The following is a 20,469-nucleotide window of genomic DNA, read 5'->3' as shown; positions in this document are numbered from 1 at the left end:
CGCCCCAGTCAGGGTCGTTTTAAAATAAGAACCCTTCGGGGCACCTGGGTGGCTCAGTCGGTTGAGCGCCGACGTCGGCTCAGGTCACGATCTCGCGGTCCGTGAGTTCGAGCCCCGGATCGGGCCCCTGTGCTGACAGCTCAGAGCCCGGAGCCTGTTTCAATTCTGTGTCTCCCTCTCTCTGACCCTCCCCCATTCATGCTCTGTCTCTCTCTGTCTCAAAAATAAATAAACGTTAAAAAAAAAAATTTAAATAAAATAAAATAAGAACCCTTCTAGGGGTGCCTGGGTGGCTTAGTCAGTTGAGTGTCTGACTCTTGATTTCAGCTCAGGTCATGATCCCAGGGTCACAGGATCAAGCACCCTGTTGAACTCTGCACTGAGTGTGGAACCTGCTTAAGATCCTCTCCCCTGCTCGCTCGCTCGCTCTCTCAAAAAAAAAAAAAAAAAGAACCCATCTAAAAATTAATTTTATTTATTTTATTTTTTTATTTTTTTTTAAAGTTTATTTATTTTTGAGACAGAGAGAGACAAAGCATGAATGGGGGAGGGTCAGAGAGAGGGAGATACAGAATCTGAAACAGGCTCCAGGCTCTGAGCTGTCAGCACAGAGCCCGACGTGGGGCTCGAACTCACGGACCGCTAGATCATGACCTGAGCCGAAGTCGGCCGCTTAACCGACTGAGCCACCCAGGCGCCCCTAAAAATTAATTTTAAAGATATTTGTACATACAACTGAAAGTGTGTAAATTAAGATTTAAAAGTTCAAGTTAACTAGGGGCACCTGGGTGGCTCAGTCAGTTGAGTGTCCGACTTCAGCTCAGGTCGTGATCTTGCAGTTTATGGGTTCAAGCTCTGTATCGAGCTCTGTGCCAACAGCTTGGAGCCTGCTTCAGATTCTGTGTTTCCCTCTCACTCTTTACCCTTCTCCTGCTTGTGCTGTCTCTCTCTCAAAAATGAATAAGCATTAAAAAAATAATTCAATTTAACTAAGAATGTATTTATGTTGTGCTTAACAGACAACCTGGCTCTCTCCCCGAAATATGAACGAATGAAACAGTAACAACTCAAAACAATTTGAGTTTGTGATTTTTTTTTCTTTAAAAAATTTTTTTTGTTTTAATATTTTTATTTGAGAGAGAGAGAGAGAGAGAAAGAGACAGTGCACAAGTGGTGGACGGGCAGAGACAGAAGGAGACACAGAATCTGAAGTAGGCTCTAGGCTGCAAGTTGTTGGCACAGAGCATGATGCGGGGCTTGAACTCACGAGTTGTGAGATCTCGACCAGAGCTGAAGTCAGACACTTAACCGACTCGACTGAGCCACCCAGGTGCCCCTGTGACTTTTTTCCTTAGTAACAACAGCAGAAACATTAAATGACCCTATTAGAAAACCAGTATATCTATTCAATTTAGTATTTTTATGCTAGATTATTAAAAATAGTGACAAAACCCAGTGCTCATCTGAGTATCAATGTGCTAGATAAAAGAGCTTCTATTTTGAGTAAAACTCTCAGTAGATAGGCTTGTCTATATAATTTCTTTTTTATAATTTATGTTGGACACATATTGGACAATAAAATGTAATAATAGCACATAAAATTGTTTATGAACATCCATTTAAAATTTATTACTAAAAAAAATAACGATGTATAACTTACCTTTCAAGGCAGCTGGGACAGATTTTGGAGTAGTAAAAATATATTCTTGAGAGAGAGGACCTTCCCCTGCTTCATTACAAGCTTGAATACAGAATTTATAGGATGTTGACTCATTAAGTCTTTGTACTTTGTATGTATGACATGGACCTCTATATAAGGATACAAACCTAAAATGGAAATGACTCTTATTAAAAATAAACCTTGACTACACTACAAAAAAATTTTAAAAACTACTAAAAAAGTAGAGCTGGGACACTATTCAGAAGTATAAACTGCTCCTAGACTTTAATGTCACTCCAAATAAATATTTTTTTCATCAGATGATGAAAATCATAGGATTGGTAAATTTCCTAATTTTGACATGGTTCCCTGAAAATTTATTGTTAAGTTTTGTATCCAATCATTGTTAACTTTTTAGGCTTCTGGTACAATTTCATTTCTGATTGCCATTTTTTAAAGATACATTTTTAAAGATACTCAGAACACGACAATTTTCATTACAGTCTTAGGCATATAATTTATTATAAAAAAGAAAATCTTCAATTTCCAGGTATAATTTTAGATGACTGGTGATGTTTTCTAGAGATTTACATAGCAGTATGAAAGAATATAAAATTAGCCATGAATTATCCACCTGGACTGTTTGATGGGAAAGTTTAACATCATATATGTCACCTATAAGTTCAATGTTCCCCAATATTTTTGATTGGCTGTTTAAAAATTTTTGGAAATTGGGGAATGAATAATGGAATGCTCACATAGTTCTAAAGAGTCTGAAAACTGCAGTCAAGGTTAAAAATGAAGAAATAGTTAATGACCTGAAGTAACAGTATTTCTAAGAAGCAGTAATTAGATAAGCCTGGCCTTTTTAGTCTCCCAATTTTTTTTTAAAGGATAGGGGAAAAAAAAAGAGTTGCAACCACTATTGGAAAAGTGAAACAATGATAAAACCTGTAGTCAGGAAACAGCTGAAATAGCATTCTGATATTATCCCACAGCAAATGTAAGTAGTTGTGAGAAATCAAAGGTAAAGAGTATAACTAAAGATATTAAATTGATTTAATTTATTAAATTTATATAGTAAACTTACAACACCATAAAAGGTTTCTTAAATATATTTTCCACAGCCAGCAGCCATATTCACACCCTACAACTCTCCAGATGCTAAATATTAACTAAGCTTAACATTCTGTAATAGAATACAGCCTAATAATAATGGAAATCTTTATTCTACTCCATTTCCAACAAACATTAATTAGATCCATTTCCAGGAAACCTTCTTGCATTACCCTAATGCATTGTAAATGCTAGAAAGGGGATGAAACTAATTTAAAGAATTCACCCAATGATAATAACATACATTAAAGATAAATGGCTACACAGAAAATCTGTGGCAAAGAACCTCCTTCTAGAGATAGGGCTTTACAAATGTACATAAAATTCTGCCAAGAACAAAGGCTGACTAACATTCATAGAGGCATAGAAAATGATCAGTACTGTTGGCTCTGTGTAATGCTCTTACTGGATATACAGTATGTTTAATTCTGTATGTTATTTTAAATGTAGAAGTCTTTCTGAGAGTACTTATGTACAATTACCATGAATATTCCATTAATGAATGTCTGATTAAGATACAAACACGTACAATACAAAAAACAAAGTGGGAAAACCTTGGGAAAAACTACTTCTAGTACTCTGAATCCATCAGGTATGCAAATTGTTTCTTATAAACTGAGTGAAAAGCAAAATTTGAATTCTTAAAATATTACAGTAACACCTTTGGAGGATATATGGCATTATTTACATGGGATATAATGTCAGTAAACAGCCTCAGATTTGCATTTGAATAATTTATACTACAAATATTTTGAGTAACATTATAATTCAAATGCATGATTTAGTAGGACAGTATATGGCATGGATATAATGAAAATATAAAGGATGGCAGCATAGACAAGAACCTGAGTAGCGAGGGGACAGGCTAATATTCTGAGTCTAACCAAGATCTGACACTGAGGAAATGAACTATACTGACTCAGTGTGAAGGTCCTGTGACGGGTGCGGAAGAAAGTGAGACATAACCTGTGCCCGAAAAGATCTCAGAGGCCTTACACCAATTAATCATGTACTGTTAAAACTGCCTCTGCTGGAAATAAGTGTTGAAGAGCTGGTTTTGTAGCAAAGATTATGTTTCTTTTACATGAAAGAGTAAATGGGTTAGAGAGCCAAAGAATAGCCAATTTAATTTTTCTCTCAGCATCCCGCTCACAAGCTACAAACGGGAAATCTTCATTATATCTTCTGGTGTTTTGAAAATAGCACACTTAAAATTATTTCTTATGAAAATTCTAACCTTGCTTTTGAAAATTTATTTTGTTTACCTCTACTTTTTATTGAAGTTTATACACTTAAGACCTAAGAAACTATATGAAGAACCAATTACAAACACCTACCTTCCATTCTTGTCCTCCATCTGAAGGTGGTACTGAATAGAATCTGTTGACAGTGATTTTGGGGTTCCTTCTCCCCACTTCAGCTTAAGGTTCTGGTGGCTGAAGGCAACACATTCCAGACGAGGTGGGTCAGGAGGGAGGGGCTTTGTTTTTAATTTTATCATGTGGCTGAAAGGACCAGCTCCAAGGCTATTCAAGGCTTGAATCCGTATTCTAAGTGCCACATTAAGGAAAAAAAAATTCGGTTATGATTATTCTATTTAGAGTTTCTCTCTGGTCTAGGCAAAAATTAACATAGTTTTTAGAGTGTACCTGTATGTTGTATCTGGTTGCAAATTGTCTATAATATAGCTTGTAACCTTTCCCACTGCCAAGGGCTGTTTATCTCCAAAGTCAATGCTGTAGGCAAGGATTTCTGAACCATGGTCACAAGGCTTTTCCCAGCTTATTGCAAGGCATGTAGAAGGTGAATAATGAGGATTTTCTATATCATCATCACTTATTTCTTGAAGACAAGTCACAACAGCAGGAACTGATGGTGGAGTCACACAGGCTACTACTTCACTGAAAGGGCCTGCACCCACAACACTCAGAGCCTACAAATTAACAGAGCCCGTAAGTTAAAAAAACATGACCATCAAAATGCTCACAGAACACAAAAATCTGGCTAGAGTAACAAAGCCCGGACCACCTTTACCTGGACTCTGCAATAATAGGTGGTTGCTGGTGAAAGTCCTTTTAATTCATAACTGAGACCAGGCCCACAGTAACACATCTGCATACTTCCTTCAACGCCTCCCCACTCCAATCGATATTCAGTGACATCTGTTCCATTACTCAAAGGGATCTTTAAATTAAAAAGAGGAAAAGGTCTTAAGTCTTGACACTGATTAGTTTTTAGGCACAAATGTTCTTTACCTGCACATATCAAACTGAATTGCTTTTGAATTTCTTTGAAATGTTCAAGTGGGATTAAAACTGTTTAATATTACATTTTTATTCATTAAGGTCACCTGAATTTAAGACTGATCAAAAAATATAACTTTGTTTTCAATTATAAGTAGAAATATGACTAAATCACTTTAGAAAGAGAATTTTAAGGTAAATATACTTCAATATAATTCTCTTAAGTAATATAAATGTTAAATCATGTAAGGACATTTTCTTTGTTAAATTTCAAAGGAAACTGAAAATTTAATTATCATTACTGATTATTACTGTACATAATAAAACACAGTGGAAATAATAAATACAAGAGAAATAGTATTATACTAATCCCTATGAATGTTTGTTCTGAACATTAAGCTCACCAGTGGCTAAGTATCTTGGTAATGAGACAAACCCTTTGAAAAAATACAAAGCACATCATGAACAAGAAACCATATACTTGTAATGCAAATATACCTTACTTAAATGCTTCAAAGCAAAAATTTCACTTTATAACACATGAACTTAAGTAGGCCTTACTGTTTGCATGATTTAGGAGGTTAAATGAATAGTATCTCGGGGCCCCTGGGTGGCTCAGTCAGCTCAGATCATGATCTCATGGTTTGTGGGTTCTAGCCCCACATTGGGCTCTGCACTGACAATGAGGAGCCTGCTTGGGATTCTCTCTCCCTGCCTCTCTCTCTCTCCCTCTCAAAATAAATGAATAAACTTAAAAAAAATGAATAGTATCTCTATTCTTTTATATGAACTATTCTAATTATTTAAGAGAGTAAGTCAATGGGAATTACAGTACCTCCCAATTCACTTGTGCACAAGTTGCAGATCTGCATGTAACTTGAGGGGGCTTGCACTGATCTGGTGGTCCAGGGGCTGTAGTAATATCACATTTTTCTGAAAATGGTCCAAACTAGAAAAACAAACATAACCAGGATTTTCATTTTTCACCCACAGATTGCACAGTTCTCCATAAATATTCACATACATAAATAAGTGCATACATAATCCTTCTCCTTCAAGACTGACTGGTCATAATAGAACTCTAAAAGCATTCGTAGAAAGGAAAAAGATTTAATGATTATGGAAGTTACTATGTCAGGTATTTTTAAGTTTCATTTACTGTACTTTTTTCTCTTGTTCCTTTTCCTTTTTCCTTCATGACTGATTTTGTAAGAAGGGCAGGGCATTAGGGAATTAGGTACATGGAACAAGTCAGGAGAAATTATATGAGGAGTGAAGGAAAGGATACCAATTAAAGGCATGAAAAATGGTAGGCATAAATTATATCTTAAAATTTAGAATAGCTTTAAAAAGGGTATAAAATGTATACTCTCTGGAAGTGCAGAAAGCAAATTATTTACAATGATTGTCACAAATTATCAGAATCCTGAAAATACAGATTAAGTAAGTATTAAAGATGCTATCCCAGTGTACTGCAGCCTTGTGGGGCTGACAAGATGATAACTTCAGACAGAACACTATGACTTATGTAAGAACTGCCAAAAAGGACTGACATAAGAAATTTTAAGATAAGTTTAGAGATACAGATACTGAACTTAGTTGGAGAATGGGACATAAAATAGTAAAGTTCACTAACATATGAAGTAATGGGAGGGGAGAGACTTGGCAGTTTAATTTTGTGAAATTATAGAGTAAGGAAACATAATGTTATTCAACTAAGACAAGAAATTACTGCTTTGTCCTGAGAGAATCTGTTTTAATGCAGAGATGAGAAATGTCCTGGTTGAGTGGAAAGGGCTTTGGCTCTGGAGTCTGACAGCCCTGAATCTGTGGCTTATCTCTGTCACTTCTTATTTGGGTGACTGTGGACAAGATGTTTAGTTTTTCTGAGCCCCAGCCTCCTCAGCTGTACAATGGAGATATCACCTGTTTTGTCCATTTTATGGAACTGTACAGATACACACAGAATACTTTTTAAAAAGTCACATAAAGCCAGAAATGCTTAAAATAGAAGTTATCTTTTCCTTAGGCAAAAAATGAATCACAATTAGTAGCCAAATGAAATAAATGCTGTATATAACCAGCCTCAAAAAACTTAATTATCCAAAGTATTTCATCTAATAGTTTTGTTCTTACTCTTTAACTTATTAAGTAAACCCTATTAGCATCACCTGAAAGGCAAACTTCAACCCAGCTAAAGTTCCGAGTGTCACAAATTATAAATGGGGTTTGAAAATACTGAGATTCTATAATAACTATCATATATACAGACCTCTCTCTTATTTATCAATATAGGCTTATTAAAAACTGTAAAATTTGAAGGGGCGCCTGGGTGGCGCAGTCGGTTGGGCGTCCGACTTCAGCTCAGGTCACGATCTCGCGGTCCGTGAGTTCGAGCCCCGCGTCGGGCTCTGGGCTGATGGCTCAGAGCCTGGAGCCTGCTTCCGATTCTGTGTCTCCCTCTCTCTCTGCCCCTCCCCTGTTCATGCTCTGTCTCTCTCTGTCTCAAAAATAAATAAACGTTAAAAAAAAAATTTTTTTTTTAAATAAAAACTGTAAAATTTGGAGTCACATGTTGAAAGCAAAATGGCTAACTAATGGATGCAATTATGTATGTTCTGTGAACTACCACTGTGATTATAATTCAATCAGCAGAGTCTTCCTACCCCCATTTTGTTAGCTGCATGCAGTCTGAAGCTGTAAGTCTTTCCAGGAAGAAGGTTGCTCACTGTACATTCTACTTCAGAACCTTGGTAAACTTCTCTGGGTTCATCTTTTTCTACAGGAGACATCTCCACACCATAGCAGAAAATGGGTGATCCACCATCGACCAGAGGGGGTCCTAAAGGTGGAAAGATTTATTCAATTTAACAAAAGGAATATATTTAGTACTAACTCAATTATAATTTATTACCAAAATGAAAATTACCCCATCGTAACTGTATTTCTTTTGCTTTGGGTCTACCCTGTAATCTGGGAGGGAGGCATGGGCCAGGAGGCACAGCTGGAGTCTGCACAAGTAAAGATTCAGATACCTGCCAAAACAAAAGCAATAACAAAACAAAAATGCCCCAACCGGAATGCTTTTGTTAAAGAAAAATAACACGAACACAAAGACTGCATCAATAATTTGAAATTCTACTTGACTATCAATTGAAAAGGAATAAAGTTCTAAATAAAATAAGAACCCAATTAAATCATTAAAACTCTGATTTTATATTAACAAATAAAGACACATATTATGTGACTACTATATACAAAGAAAGTTACCAGAAAAAAAGAACAAAAAACTCATCATCTTTCCATAATTGAAAAACAACAAAAAAATAACCTTCAACAAAACCTACTGGACTAATAAAGATTATTTTTGATCTCATCCAAATGGATCCACAAATCTCTTCTAAGGATGTTTTCATATTCTGTAAATACTGTTTGCCATGTTTTCAGAAGGTTTAGACTATTTTCGTTACTTTAACTGTATATTGTATTTTTAACCTAAATATTAATATACATATATGCATATAAAATCTTTCCTTTTTCTTTTCCACCTAAAAATAATTCAAAAATCAGGTTAACTTTTTCAAGTGCTTGGTATCTTTCCAGGTATTTGGTATTATCTTGGTTTCGATGTTATTTAAAAAATGTGTATCGTTTAGTTTTATTTTAAAAGACTTCTTTTACAAACACTGACATGCACTCAGTACCATATCCTTAACTGCACTGTATTAAGGTTTACACTTAATATTCTTTACAAACATAAATATTTGGTCATCATCTTATTTAGAAAGGTATCCTATATGAGAATGCTATATCACTGTATTAGAAAATTAGGGTTGTTTTTGGGGTGGGATCTGTTCTTTCTAATCCTGGAAGATGTTCTTATTAGATACAGTGAAGCAATTGGATCCCAAGCCTGTTGGGTAGGACTTGCATGCAGTTTCCTAATACTTCCATTTTCAACAAAATGCTTATAAATTCATTTTTAAAAAAGGTAACTTCATTGCATTAAATTCCATTTGAAAAATAATGACAGTTATTAATGCTCCACGAAACCATTCTTAAACTCATTAAAAAAATACCACTCCTATTAAAAAAATTACCTCTCTAGAACATTACAAATATCTCATATATAATCAATGGCACACTTTAAGTCCATTTAGGTTAGTGATAAATTCTCTAGTAATAAAAATAATTGCCAACTTTCCTGAAATAAGTAATTACTAGAATCTGTGTTTAAACAGTAAATGATTATGGTTTGTCCTGATACACATAATTTATAGAGCAATCAGTCTACAATTATTTTATTTTTATTTCTGTTAGGTATGGCTATTGAACATCATCCTAAAATTTACCTTTATAAATTTTTCTGCAGTATTTTTGTATATTTGTTGTTGCAAAGCTAAACAACAACCAGACAATAGATATTCACTGAATACTGATTATAAGCCATGTACTATTTTAGAATATTTTGATCACTATAAATTACAGAATATTCTGATCACTATAAATTAATCACCTAAATTACAGAAATTACTTTGGATACATTTCAACATTTGAGGTGGCATCTGGTGATTCCATCTTATTTGACCCAAACTTGAAAAAAAAAATCTAGATGTAAGTATTACCGCACTCTGTCCTCCATCACTGATGCAGTAAACTCGTAAACGATAGAAACAGCCTGGATTTAGTCGATCACAAAGATGTTCCCTAGTAGCTCCACTGTATATCATATCCCATTTGTTTCCTGGAAGGTGAAGAATTATGTTCAATCAGCTACGAGGTAATGTTTAACATTTGGGTATCATGGACACGGCAGGTATCCTAGCTTCACTAAGTAAGTGTTTATGTAATTTGTCAGAAACAATTTAAGCTTGTTTTGAGTTTCCTGGAAATGACCTAATTTTCTTTATGTGTGCAGCTTCCTAGATGAATCTGCATGGCTTTATTGAAATGAAATATCTCTGTAACTCTGTTACAGACTTTGGCTTACATTGATAATTTGCTTTTAATTAAGCATTTTAAATGTGTTTACTGGTCCAGTAATAACATTATAACACACAAAGAGTAGAAAGAACCAATACCACAGGAAGTTTAGTCTTAATTAAAAGACATTATTTTGCAGGAAGCAGTTCAATTCACAGAAATATGGATTGTTACATGTGTTATTCAAAAATTAAGTTCATGAGGCACAGAAAATATTACTAAAACTAGTATAATGTAAGTTAAATTTTAGAAGTTAATTTTTCTCTGACATGTCTGGTTATAGATCTAACTGAAAGTTTAGAAAACTTTAGATATACTGGAACTGAGCAAGGCAAACTCATGAGAAAGAAATAAACTAAAAAAATAAAAGTAATAATATAGGTATACAGCATTCTTACATTTGATTCACTCTATTTCTAGAGATTAGAACTTAAAGTGGATCATAACAGGCAAAATTCTAACTGCTATAAACAAAGGGAAAACATTAAGAGTGAAAGAAAACAGATCACATAAAATGTACAGTCATGAAGAGTAGGGGCATACTGGTATAAATCTATTAATTTTTAATAGTTATTCTTACCATTAGAACCTTCTGCCATCTCCACTACATACTTATTAATGGCTGCACCTCCATTGTCTTTTGGTGGGTCTATCCAAAGAAGTAAAAGTGGTATTAGGCAAAATACATAGGTTAAAAATTACAGAAAATCCTAGTAAGTGGAATACCAAACCTAAGATTGCTTAAAAAATAAAAAGAATCACCCGCAGTGCTTTTTTTATTAATACCAGCATCTCATTAATCTATCGATTTTGCAACAAATAGTATATAAGGTGTTTAATAATAATTATTATTTTTTCAAGTTTTACTTATTTAAGGTTAGGTTTTCTCCATACTTAACATGGGGCTTGAATTGATGACCCCAAGATGAAAAGTCACACGCTCTTCTGCCCGCCAGGCACCCTAACAAATGTTTGTTTTAAATGAGTAAAAGCGATTTTCATTTCTCAGGAGAGCCAGGATGACCCAGGAGACTTTAGCTACAATTTCAGTAATCATTCACTTCACACAGTGCTGTCTCTGCTCACAGTCCTACCACAGATTCCAAGTTCTTCTGTATCAAATATGAACTTTGTATTTGTGTGAGTGTAAAGTTTTCTACAAAAGAGATCCTCAAACAATGAATGATTCTCACATTTCCAATTAAACTTGCTTCAGCTAACAACTGTACTCAACTATCTTAAAAATTATCCTAATATTCAAATCATTACAATCAAATATAAAAGTAATGATGTACAAATACACATATCTTACCCCAAGTTATTTTAAAACTGTGTGAATGTATCTTTCCTTTAACTGATGGCTTCACAGGTACACCTGGTTTATCAGGGCATGTAGTAAATTCTACTACTTCACTTGGGTTACTTTTACCTTCTGAGTTGTAAGCAATAACCTGTGATGAAAACACAAAGACATAAAATAATTGATATTTGATACCTAATGATATTGGCTTAATGAACAAAGTGATGAGAGATAAGCTCAATCAAATGATAAAGTAAAAGTTTTCAGACTGTGATGGCTTGTTTATATGAGAATGTCTACAACAGGGACTCAGCATATATGAAGAATATTCAGGTATAATCGATCCCCTTTGAGAGCCAGTTCTGGGGATACAGGTGTAAGTCTGTAACAGTTTGATATTAAACTAGAGTCATTACAGGAACAAGCTATAATCTGATGATACTTGATGAGCTTGATTTACGTATTCTTTTACTATTCTTTGGGTTTTAAAAAGATGTCCACAAATTCTTCGAATTTCCTTTATTCAAAAGATAAAGGCTAATTCCTCTTCCCTTTGAATTGCACTTAATGACTTGCCTCTAATACAATGTAGCAGAAATCACAGTGTGTAGCTTTGCTACAGAGAAGCCCATTTGGTGAGGAACTGAAGCCTCTGACCAACAGTCAGAGAGGAAATGAAGGCTACCAACACTTGAGTGAACTTGGGAGCAAATCCTTCAACCCCAGACAAACCTTCAAGTGACTGCAGCCCTAGCTGGCATCTTGACTGCAACCTCACATAAACCCTCTATCAGAACCACCCAGCTAAGCTGGTCTTGAATTCCTGACCCCCAGGAACTGTGAGAAAATAAATGCCTGTTTTTTCAAGTTACTAAATTGTACAGCAATATAATTCATAAGTATTTTTATATTTGACTTTAGAACTGTTAAGGTCTTTATAATTGGTAAATTATTAAAATTCTTAGAATTCTACTATCATGTAACACACACACAAAACCAAATTACATTTATACATACATATAGTTCCTAGCTCTGTCCATTGAGAGGATGCCCAGGAGTAGCAAAACCGTATAGCATTAAGTATACTTAGTACTCAGATATTGGCTTCTAAATACCACGGTCCACTAAAGGGACCCAGGTGCTTTGAGAAATGACCAATTCTGACATTGAAGGATTGGAGACTGGAATATCATGTGCCAGAAAGGAAAGGCTCAAAAGAATGATGGGGGGGGGGGGCACATTTCAAAAGAATCTGAAAGGCAGCTCAAAGGAGCTCCCAAATCTGAAACAATGTGAGCCTCATAAATGATAATCATAGTAACAAAATATAACTCACTCAATTAACAGGAATTCATGAGTTCATACTGACATATATGATAAGAGAAAGCTTTTCTTTATAGTATGATGCCAACTGATAGATGTAGAAGGAATGATAAAATTAAAATCACACTTGGCAACCATTAATCATAGTAATAACTGATTCAGGCAAAAATTATCAATGGGTGTTAGAACTAGTAGATGAAAGTGATGAAAAACAAAGTGTTCACACAGTATTTACAAAACACTTGTTAATTACAAAGGGAAAAAGAACAGCTTTACAGTGAAGAAACATAGTAGATGTAATCTTTGACTACCACTAACAGGACAAATGGAAACTGTGCACCGCTTGATATAATGTACCAAGAAAATAACAGCAGTACTTTTTCTGATATCCCCTGACAAAAAAGCATATTTTGAATGTTTAACAACATCCACGTTAAAAAAATTTTTTTTAATGTTTATTTTTGAGAGAGAGAGAGGGAGAGAGAAAAAGAGAGAGGAGAGAGAAAGGGGAGGAGCAGAGAGAGATGGAGACACAGGGGCAGAGACGGAGACACAGAATCTGAAGCAGGCTCCAGGCTCTGAGATGTCAGCACAGAGCCCGATGTAAGGTTCGAACTCACGAGCTGTAAGATCATGACCTGAATCAGAGTTAGATGCTTAACCAACTGAGCCAAGCAGGTGCCCAACATCCACATTTAGATGTTTGTTCCCATTATACAAATAAAAGTCCCATAAAACATTAAAATTGTTTTGAATTTAAATATATATATACAGTTTGATAGCCAATGTTACATAGTAAGAAAGTAAAGCAGTAATGCTCATTATTTTAGATTAAAACCAAAGGAGTGAGGTATGTACTTGGCTTTAGAACAACAGGAACAATAAGAACAAACAAATATTTTAAAGGCTTTCAAAGCTTACCTTAAATTTATACTTTGTACTACGTCTGAGATTCTTCACTGTGTAAGCAAGATCTTCTCCATCATATTTAGGCTTAAAACCATATCCCTGGAAAGGGAAAATAAGCCTCCCTTAGATATCTAACAGCAGAAATATGGGGAATAACAAACATGTAAAAAGATCTAGGTATTCTTCATCTTCTGTGTACAATGTGATTAACACTGAGTTAAGTGTATTCCTCACTTTGGTACTTTTATCTTCAATGGACAAATCCAGAAATGCTAGTGAATGTTTGTAGCATGAAGGAGACCTCATTTCGAGTAAATACAGTAACCAAGAGACAATCTTCATGCTGAGGGTAAAGTCAGAGCCAATGGTGACTTCACCATAAGTAAGCATATGCCTAGAACTAACAGAATTTCCTAGACAGATGTTGCAAGAGCTAAAAAGAACTATATTTAAACTTGACCTAAACACATAGGTGTGTTTAAGTAAATAAATGAATGGTTGGTTGTGCTGGCAGGTAGGGATGTCACTTAGGTTTTGGAATGCTATTTATAGCTTCAGTAACAATCCCTTACTACTTTTCCAATGTTATTTAAAATTTTTTAAGTTGATATATAGTTCACATGCTACAAAATTCCCATTTTGAAGTATGAAATTCAATCATTTATAGTATATTCACAAGGTTGTGCAACCATCATTAAATTCTTAATCCCACAATAAAGCCTGCGCTTTATTTATTGGTTAGCAGTCACTTCCCTTCTTTTCTCATCCATTAGTATACTTTCTGTCTCTATGGATTTGCCTATATCCATAATAAATGGAATCACACAATATATGGTCTATGTGACTAGGTTCTTTTACTTAACATAATGTTTTCAAGGTTCATTCATGTTGTGGCATGTGTCAGTACTCCATTCCTTTATATGGCTAATTGATATTCCATTGTATGGATATATCACATTTCTGCTTATCCATTCATCAGTTGATAGACATTTGGGTTGTTTCCACTTTTTGGCTATTATGAATAATGCTGCTGTGAACATTCATGTACAAATTTCTGTATAAACACTTGTTTTCAATTCTCTTGGGTATATAGCTGGGAGTGGATCAATGCTATTTTTGACTCATACTGCTTTAAAGTAGCTCTGAGAAGCTATGAAACTATGTAGAACTAATAGAAGACATCCTAACTCATGTTCAGCTTTGTTCTAGCTCATAAGAGACAAATCACCGGAAACTACATTCTGGCTGCACTATATAATCTTATAATCTCTCTTCAAATCTTCTCTGGCATTTGGGAAAGCAATGTATGAAAACAGCTGGAAAAGATGGACACGTTATTTCCTTATTTTTTAGAGCTGCTTAGGCTAAAAGGCTGTGGTGATCTTTTCCTCTATTTTCCCTAAACATATATATTTAAAATGTAGTCTGTGCTGTTCCTAGGCACAAACGTACATACATACATAAAAAACAAAATCCGCTCCTATACATCAACAAAACAAAAGACTGAATTCTTCCTCACTCCTCAATATTCCTCCTCAACAATAACCAACCAAGGATTCAAAGGATTTAGAGAAAGATCGAACTATTGTGGCACTATTTACTTACAAGTATTAATGCCACACTGAAATATGTTTTAAACACTCTTACTTAAAATACATATTCGTACTTACTGAAGTTTCTTCTTCCATCTCTAAAATGTAAGAAATTCCTTCATCTGATGGTGTTCCTGAGGGCTTACTCCATTGTAAGGATAACCAAGTAACACCAGCCTTAGTTAATACAGGACTTGCTGGCATAGAAGGGGCACAGCCTGAAGTGTAATAGAAGACTTCTTCACTAAAACCACTGTTGAAACAAATGGTTTTTAAAAATGAATGAATAAAAGTTTTTATAGCTAAAGAACTCATTTCTGATAAATGGAATTTTTTTTTTTGAAAGTGACAGTTTTTGATAACTAATTATAATACAAGTAATATATCTTGGATCTGATATTTTTATGGTAACCAGATCAGATACCTAAAAGGTGAGTTAACATTCTTTTAAAACTGCAATTTATGTAACTAACATATTCTCTTACAGCTTTTGCTAAGCTAGTAACAGATCTTTACCAACAGAGTGATAAACTAAAGCATAATTTTTAGTGGATAATTTGGACTCCGAATAATTTATGTAAGTTGACTAAATAATATATTTACATTAATATGTATCTTACCTTGTGCCATATTCATTTTTGGCTGACAGTCTAAATTTACAACCCATTGCTGGTGACAGTTTAGTAATTTTAAATTGCTTCTGTAAGCCCATGTAACATTGACAAAATTCTCCATTTCCTTTTCCCTAAAAAAAAAAAAAAGGCTGATTATTATATATTTAAAAAATGGCTGATTATTATATATCATGTATATTATTGTAAAAAGACAAATCCACATCAATTTGTCCTTGATGGACAGTAACATCAGCTAGTGTACATGATAAATCATCTTTGTTACATGACCATCATGGATCTCAAGAGAAAGTTGAGATAACACACATCTTTTTTTAATAAGTCTTTTTTTTTTTTTTTTTTTTTTTAATTTTAGAGAGAGCAAAAGCATGAATGGGAGAGAGGAAAGTATGCAGCTCAGGACAACTATAGAGTTTCAGAAATTTAGGATGCTACATAAAATGGACAAATTTCTTATTCTCTACCCATTTTTCTTCATTGTGTTGGTAGATTTAAAGGGTGGTTTTAGGGTGACTTCTGCTTCAAAGAAAACCTTCAGTCTGTATTTGGCTGCTTTACTACACTCTCCTGTTTTAATGGTGTACAGTTGATTCTATTAAGCTGTCTAAATAGAAAATTGTACCATCTGTAAATAATGATAATTTTGCACCCCCCCCCCAGCCCTGCCACTATATGGCTGTACTTCTTGTTTTAGTTCTAAATCATACTGCATTAATACTAAATAAAGGAGGGAACCAGCAACTTTTGACTTGTTTCTGCTTTGACTGAAATGCTTTAAAAAAATTTTTTTTAAATGTCTATTTTAGAGACAGAAAGAGTGCGTGTGCGAGCATGAGCGGGGGTGGGGCAGAGAGAGAGGGAACCACAGAATCAGAAGCAGGCTCCAGGATCTGAGCTGTCAGCACAGAGCCTGGCATGGGGCTCAAACTCATGAACCATGAGTCCATGACCTGAGCCAAAATCAGATGTTCAACTGACTGAGCCACACAGGTGCCCCTGAAATGCTTTTATTGTTTAGTGATGGTATTTCACTTGATACAAAAATAATTGTCAGTTAAGGAATTATCTTTCTATTCCTAATTTGAGTTTTAACTGAGGTAAGTGCTAAATTTTATCAAATACCTTTTCATAATTTATCCACATATGTATTTTCTTCTGAATTACTATGATGCAGTAATAGATTTCCTAATTCTAAATTCTTTTAAAACTTCTGGAATAAAAAACCTTTTAAAATGTAAAAATAAAACTTGTTTGTGCCTCATTACTCTTATAATACAGGCATATTATTTTAGTGCACCTCACTTTATTGAGCTTCACAGATACTGTGTTTTTACAAAATCTGGCTTGTGGCAACCCTGCATCCAACAAGTCTATTGGTGTCATTTTTCTAATAGCACTTGCTCACTTTGTGTCTCTGTGTCACATTTTGGTAATTCTTATAATATTTCAAGTTTTCTCATCATTATTTGTTATAGTGATTTATAGGAAGAAGTCCAACTATAGACATTGACAGGAGTTCGGCAGAAGTTGATCCCAACCCTTGTGGACGACTTTGAGGTTTTAAGACTTCGGTGGAGGAAGTAACAGTAGGTGTGGTGGAAGCAGCAAGAGAACGAGAATTAGAAGTATGGAGCCTGAAGATGTGACTCAATTGCTGCAATCTCATGATAAAACTTGAGCAGATGAAGTGTTGCTTTGTATGGATGAGCAAAGTAAGTAGTTTCTTGAGATATAATGTACTCCTGGTGAAGATGCTGTGAAGATTGTTGAAATGACAACAAAGGATTTAGAATCTTACATAAACTTAGTTGATAGAGCAGCAACAGGGTTTGAAGGGACTGACTCCAGTTGTGAAAGTTTTAGTGTTGGTAAAATGTTATCAAATGGCATCACATGCTACAGAGAAATCATTCATGAAAGGAAGAGTCAATCTTTGCAGCAAAACACATTGTTTTTTTTTTGTTTTTTTTTTTTGTTTAAAGAAATTGTGAAGGCCACCCTAACCTTTAGCAACCACTACTCTGATCAGTCGGGAGCCATTGACATGGGGGCAAGACCCTCCAGCAGCAAACAGACTGACTCACTGAAAGCTCAGATGACCGTTAGCAATTTTCAGCAATAGAGTTCATTTATTTATTTGAGAGTGAGTGAGCACATGAGTGGTAGAGGGAGAGAGAGAATCTTAAGCAGGCTCAATGCCCAGTGCCAGAGCCCAATCCAGGGTTTTATCTCATGACTCTAAGATCATGATGGGAGGTGAAATCAAGAGTTGGACGCTTAACCTACTGAGCCATCCAGGTGCCCCAGCAATAAAGTATTTTTACTTTTTTAGTTTATTTATTGTGAGAGACAGAGCGTGTGTGAGCAAGGGAGGGGCAGAGAGAGAGAGGGGGGAGAGAGAGAATCCCAAGCAGGCTCTGTGCTCTCAGTGGAGAGCCTGATGCGGGGCTCAATCCCATGAACTGTGAGATATGACCTGAGCCTAAACCAAGAGTCAGTTTAACCAAATGAGCCACCCAGGCGCCCCTTTAAATTATGTATATTGTTTTTGAAAGACATAATGCCACTGCACATTTAATAGACTACAATACAGTGTATATATAACTTTAAAAAAAAATTTTTTTTTTTTTAACGTTTATTTATTTTTGAGACAGAGAGAGACAGAGCATGAACAGGGGAGGAGCAGAGAGAGAGGGAGACACAGAATCTGAAACAGGCTCCAGGCTCTGAGCTGTCAGCACAGAGCCCGACACGGCGCTTGAACTCACGGACCGTGAGATCATGACCTGAGCCGAAGTCGGATGCTTAACCGAGCAAGCCACCCAGGCACCCCTTGTATATATAACTTTTATATACACTAGAAAACCAAAATATTCATGTGACTTGCTTTATTGAGATATTTGCTTTATTGTGGTTGGCTGGAACCAAAACTGCAATATCTCCAAGGTATACCTGTATACTGCTGAAAATACCAAATCATCAACGGAATTTCTTCTATTCCCTCTGGCCACTCAGCTGCAGAAAAGCAGCAGGGCAAGAGAGAACATGATAAATGACAGTAAAACAAAATACTAAATAATAAAGCTCAGTATGTTTGCTGTGGTAGGCTGAATAATGGCTTCCCAAAATATCCAGGTCCTAAACCCTGGAACCTATGAATGTTCAGGGACTGTACAGATGTTATTTAGTTAAAACTCTTGAGATAGAAAGATCATCCTGGATCATCTAGGTGGACTCTAAATGGAATTACAAGTGTCTTTTTTAGAGGGAAAAGGCCATGTGATAATGGCAGCAGGGGTAGAAAAGGCTATCTATCAGATGTAGCCATGGATTCATGGTAATGACCCAGTAATGAAGAGAGTCTCCAGAAGCTGGTAAAGTCAAGAAAATGGATTCTTCTCTAGAATTCCTGGGAGAAGCATGGCTATAGTGACACCTTGATTTTAACCTCAGAGAGAGCCGTTTTGGATTTCTGGCTTCCAGAATTATAAGAGAATAAATGTATTTTGTTTTAAACCCTTGGGTTTGTGGTAATTTGTTAAACTAGTCACAGTAAATGAGTACACTTGCCTTTAAGGCTGATGTGAAAAAAAAAATTCCTTCGTCAAGGTAATTACCCAACTGACAACTTTGAGGGGTTTGAGTCAAAAACAAAAAACAAAACAAAACATGGGGGTGGGGGGTCCAGTCAGAAATGCTGTCTAAGAACACCATTAATTCAGTCATGTACTACCCAAATCATTCATAATGTTTTAAATGAGGAAAAAACTATTATAACAAATTATTTCTGCTTGAGGATATACACATAATTTTCACCTAATTTAAAAAGATTCAATTTACTCACCTCATCCCATTCTAAAATAAAGCTTTGGATTTTAGAACCATTGTCACTAGGTGCCTAAAAGAAACACCAAAAAACAAAATGAGTACAAATTAGTACGTTTGTAAAAGATACTGTGATGATCTAATTTGAGGAACTGATTGTGTTACAGATGTTCTCTGTGACTTAACTCCAGAAAAACTGCACAGAGAATAGATACACATGTATTTATAACCTCACAATCCTTTTAAATACAAGGAAAGAAACAAAGCAAGAGGCTACTCAAGTTTTTCTGAACAGCAATCTCTTGTAGCAAGAACGAACTTAACTTTTATGATCCATTATAAAAAAAAAAAATCACTTTGCCTTTTATCAGAAGGTTTTTATCAGCTTTAAGTTCCTAGGATTGATCCTGTCATTTTCATTAAAACTCATTTTACAATCTAAAAGTATACTATGTAATACACCAGAGTGAAAGAACCAGAGGGCAGGGAAGAACTCCAAGGGGCACACTGTCTGAATCTTTGCTTCTAGACACAATGTGCCGTTACCTAAGATAAGACTGCTCATTCATCAATCTGCTAATCTTCAGTGGTGAAAATTTCAGTCTCCCTTAGCATTTTATTCTATTTAATCACTCTAGAACTCAAGAGTTTCAACCTTGTTTCTACTTGAATTTTCTTTCTACAATTTCAACTTGTTTCCTCTCTTTAGTCCTCACTTTAGATGCAGAACAACCGATCACTACTCTCCTTATAACTTCATCCATCTGAAGACAAGTGACTCTAAAACTCCTGTTATAAAAATTAAAAAACCTTAGTTTTAAAAAAATGTTTATTTATTTATTTTGAGAGAGAGAAGGGGCAGATGGGGGGGAGGGGTGGAGAAAAT

The 20,469-nt window shown here is 35.2% G+C and overlaps 1 protein-coding gene across 6 annotated transcripts in view; it reads right to left on the bottom strand.

Annotated features, from left to right (window-relative positions):
- The window catches only part of FNDC3A (fibronectin type III domain containing 3A), a 144,488-nt gene that overhangs the window by 11,017 nt on the left and 113,002 nt on the right, over positions 1-20,469 (bottom strand). For all 6 annotated transcript variants that reach the window (XM_053899602.1, XM_053899607.1, XM_019447595.2 and 3 more), the window contains 14 exons: positions 19,603-19,656; positions 15,747-15,871; positions 15,205-15,379; positions 13,547-13,633; positions 11,315-11,453; positions 10,583-10,651; positions 9,645-9,763; positions 7,949-8,054; positions 7,686-7,861; positions 5,855-5,968; positions 4,811-4,960; positions 4,426-4,709; positions 4,114-4,326; positions 1,661-1,827 (listed from right to left, as the gene is read on the bottom strand). In XM_053899602.1, the coding sequence (XP_053755577.1) occupies positions 1,661-1,827; positions 4,114-4,326; positions 4,426-4,709; positions 4,811-4,960; positions 5,855-5,968; positions 7,686-7,861; positions 7,949-8,054; positions 9,645-9,763; positions 10,583-10,651; positions 11,315-11,453; positions 13,547-13,633; positions 15,205-15,379; positions 15,747-15,871; positions 19,603-19,656 (1,978 nt within the window). The remainder of the gene's footprint in view (positions 1-1,660; positions 1,828-4,113; positions 4,327-4,425; positions 4,710-4,810; positions 4,961-5,854; positions 5,969-7,685; positions 7,862-7,948; positions 8,055-9,644; positions 9,764-10,582; positions 10,652-11,314; positions 11,454-13,546; positions 13,634-15,204; positions 15,380-15,746; positions 15,872-19,602; positions 19,657-20,469) is intronic.

Source organism: Panthera pardus, unplaced genomic scaffold (assembly GCF_024362965.1).
Source record: "Panthera pardus isolate Hobbes unplaced genomic scaffold, ASM2436296v1 HiC_scaffold_1, whole genome shotgun sequence".
Classification (NCBI taxonomy): Eukaryota; Metazoa; Chordata; class Mammalia; order Carnivora; family Felidae; genus Panthera; species Panthera pardus.
Note: the sequence above shows the minus strand (reverse complement) of the source record. Positions and strands in the feature narration are given on the sequence as shown.